Genomic DNA, 3,776 nt, shown 5'->3' with positions numbered 1-3,776 from the left:
CAGCTATATGGCGACGGTCTGTAAATAATCGAGTCTGGACCAGACAATCCAGTGATCAACAACATGAGCATCGATCTGCGCAATTGGGAACCGATGACATGTGTCAACCAAGTCAGCTAGTCTGACCACCCGATCCCGTTAGTCGCCTCTTACGACAAGCATAGTCACCTGTTATGGCAAGCATGGGTTGCTGAAGGCCTATTCTACCCCGGGACCTTCACGGGTCTATCTTATTGAAGAACGTACAGGTAATTAGTGTAAAATATGGTTGACAGATGCTCCATTAGAATCTGAAAATGAAATTGAATACTAGCAAATTTAAGGCATATTTATTATACATCAATGTTCTTTTAACGAAGACAATATATATGCTTTATTGCAGATGGCAATGCCGATCAAAATTAGAGAGCAAGAACTGCATGGGAAAATCTTTACGGGTGTTGATTTTGGAAAGATCGCTATCAAAAACATTCTAATTGACGATGTGTATTTCGAGTCAGAGGCTGAAATTATAAAGGAACTGCTTCTGCACAGCATGGACAACATGTTTTACGGAAATGCTGTGGCCCTTGTAATTTGCCATATACTAAAACACCAGCAGGGGAGATACACGGTGAAATGTCTATGATGCACCTTGCGCGTCAGGTCTTGTATTATATACAAAACCATTATGATCTCCAACAGGATATGAAAACCATTATGGAAGTTTTACAACACTGTGGTTGTTACTGAAATAAATGAATATCTTGTTCAGTCATGAAGGTTTTGGTCTTTTTATTAGAATTAAGCTACTATTGTTACTTTTCTAGATGGGGAAGAAAAGAACATATACAAAAGAGGACCTTCAAATGGCAATTAACGATGTACATATGGGCATGTCGTTCCGGAAGGCGGCCAAAAAGCACGGTGTGCCCGTCATGACCATATCAGACCGCGTCACAGGAAAATCTGAAGGCGACTTGCATCTTGGGCGTCCACCAACCATCTCCGCAGACCTTGAAAATGACATTGCTAGAAAACTGAAATTAGCTGCGTTGCAGGGTTTCGGAATTACTCGACGTCAGTTAATTATAAAGGTGTCTCGAATTTGCAAACAGCTGGGTATTAAAAATCCATTTAAAGGGGGTATTCCTGGCAAGAAGTGGATAGCGGGCTTCCTAAAACGTCACCCTGACGTGAAGCTCAGAACTCCAGTGGCGTTATCCACAGTGAGAGCAAGGATGTTGAACCCCATCATCGTGGACAAGTATTTTGAAACTTTAGGTGGTATCATAGATACCCTAGGTTTAAGCCAGAAACCACAATTAATCTGGAACATAGATGAAACTGGGGTCCCTCTGACTCACCGGCCAGCGAAAGTTTTTGCTGAAACCGGCATCAAAAACATTCCTGGCCGAGTCGGAAATGACCGAGACCGAGTTACGGTGCTGGCCTGTGTTAATGCCACAGGGAACACCATACCGCCAATGGCCATTGTGAAAGGGAAAACCCAAAGAAGTTTGGGTGCCTATAACACAAAACTCGGTGTTCCAGGTACTGTGTATACATACCAGGAGAGAGCATGGATGGAGGATCAGCTGGGGGAGAGATGGTTTGAAGACCATTTTCTCAGGTATTGCGGCTCAGAGAGACCCCAGCTGATCATCCTTGACAGCCATTCATCTCACGAGACGCTGGGTTTTCTGGAGAAGGCACGCGAGAATAATATTACAGTTCTCGCGTTCCCTCCCCACACGACCCAGTGGCTCTGTCCGCTAGATAAAACTGTATTTAGTTCGTTTAGTAGGGAATGGAGCTTTGGATGTTCGGAGTATATGAGCAGCAGCCCCAACAACATCGTTTGTAAGTGGGAGTGGCCGAGGTTATTCAGAGCTGCTTATGACAAAGCATTCACCGCCAGCAACATTATCAATGGCTTCAGGAAATGTGGGATATTTCCCTTCAATCCCACAGCCATCCCCAGATCAGCCTTTGCACCATCTCAACCATTTGATAAAGCTTCCACATCAAACTCCAAAGTAGCCAACCCTGAAACCCCCGAAGCTGCCAATGATGCAGTTACACGTAAAGTTGCAGCGACTCCCGATCAGACACCATCAACATCCGCTCCGCAGGAGCCTGACCTTCCTGAGGGAGCAGAGGTCTTGACAGCTGAGGAATTTATACTCTCTGTTCTCAGTGGAGACGTCCCTTCTTCATTTGATGAATCTGGCAATATGATTGTAGAGATTGCAAGTGATGAAGGGATGTCTCTTAGACAACTGGAGGCAGTAAACAAGGAATTTTCTTTGCCTGAAACTAAAACTTCAGAAGGCAAAGTCAATCCCAGAAAGCTGACCTCACACAGAATATTGACAAGCGATCATATCATTGAAATGAAAAGAAAGAAAGTTGAGCAGAAACGGAAAAATGAAGCAGAAAAAAAAGGCCAGAAAAGAGCAGAGAGAACTTAAACAAAAACTTAAAAAGAATGATAATTGATTCTCCCACAGTGACTCAAAGTGTGTGTAAAGTATGATGACGAGAACAAATTGCTCTGTTTTATCGTTTGGGATAAAAATTATTATCATCATCATTCATGCCTCCACGGTTTCATTTTGTACATGTATTTCACTCGTTATTAAATAATGTATGATACGAATTTTGTTTGTGTGAACACAAAAGCTACCTATAGCGAATTATTTCAAGTTTCGCCATGTCATCATTGGCAACAACACTATTACAGCTCCTTGATTAGTGGGTGGGCATATTATCCTGTCAGTCAATGAAATATCTATGCACGCCTCCAAGAGAGACACTGTGCGCTTTATTCACAAACGCTTACAAAGTGCAGTACAAAACATTGTTTTTGTATAGAAATTCAATATTTGATAATATATAATTCACTACACTAGCTGTGTGTACGGTATTGAGCACCCTGTACGATATTGAGGGGTTAGGTGTACGGTATTACGGTGAATCCGTACGGCATTAGGGGCCTATACGTTTGCGTAGAAAATTTAACAGGGACGATAAACTGAAGCCCATATAATGAACCGGTTTCTATGTTCAGACTCCCCATTGGATAAGCTTCATTCTGGTATACGACGCTCCCAAACTGGTACTGCAAGTAAGCGGCGCATTCGTTTGACAACCTAGACCGTACGTACTTAGGAGCACTGACTCTATAGGCCAACGTACATGACACGTATGTGCGGCCCTTAAACCCCGACAGGTCTTAAGTCCCGATTGAACATGAATAATCATTAGTGGGCGGGGCTTATGTGCTACGTCACATATGGGCGACAATGGTTTCTGTTGAACTAAGGATAGAATACATGTCTCAATGACAGGTCTCTTTGCGTTATGCAATGTCTCAACCACAAGATGCATACGAGATATGTGTAAGTATTTAGTATATGTGCCGTTTATTCAATATGATGTGCTTTTGATTTTTTTAGACGCAGCTTCCTACAGGTAGCATTGGCTGAGCTGAAGCGATTTCCAAAGCCATCTCGAAAACATCCACTGGCTGACATTAGACTATGCCATGTCTCAGCCCAGTCCTAACTTTTCATTGCAATCCTTCCATACACAGTAAAATATATTGTCAGCCGACGTAATACTTATGCGATGCATATTGCCACACCTAATTAGGCTATTTCCGCGCATGTCAAAAGTGGGTCAACTCTGATAGTGCACTGATGTAAGGCAGGTTACCCAGGCCGAAGCAATGCTACTCACGCTATGTGCTAGTTCACATTTTGAAAAATAAAAGGAAATATATATATCCCCAA

General features: G+C 42.7%; 1 protein-coding gene across 1 annotated transcript; it reads left to right on the top strand.

The window, feature by feature from the left end:
- Nucleotides 1-809: 809 nt before the first annotated feature.
- Nucleotides 810-2,453, top strand: LOC137274763 (tigger transposable element-derived protein 6-like). The gene has a single exon (XM_067808101.1). The coding sequence runs from the start codon at nt 810-812 to the stop codon at nt 2,451-2,453; it is 1,644 nt and encodes a 547-aa protein (XP_067664202.1).
- The last annotated feature ends 1,323 nt before the right edge of the window (nt 2,454-3,776 follow it).

This window comes from Haliotis asinina, chromosome 1, assembly GCF_037392515.1.
Source record: "Haliotis asinina isolate JCU_RB_2024 chromosome 1, JCU_Hal_asi_v2, whole genome shotgun sequence".
Lineage (NCBI taxonomy): Eukaryota > Metazoa > Mollusca > Gastropoda > Lepetellida > Haliotidae > Haliotis > Haliotis asinina.
The sequence above is the reverse complement of the archived record's forward strand: the minus strand, read 5'-3'. Positions and strand labels throughout refer to the sequence as shown.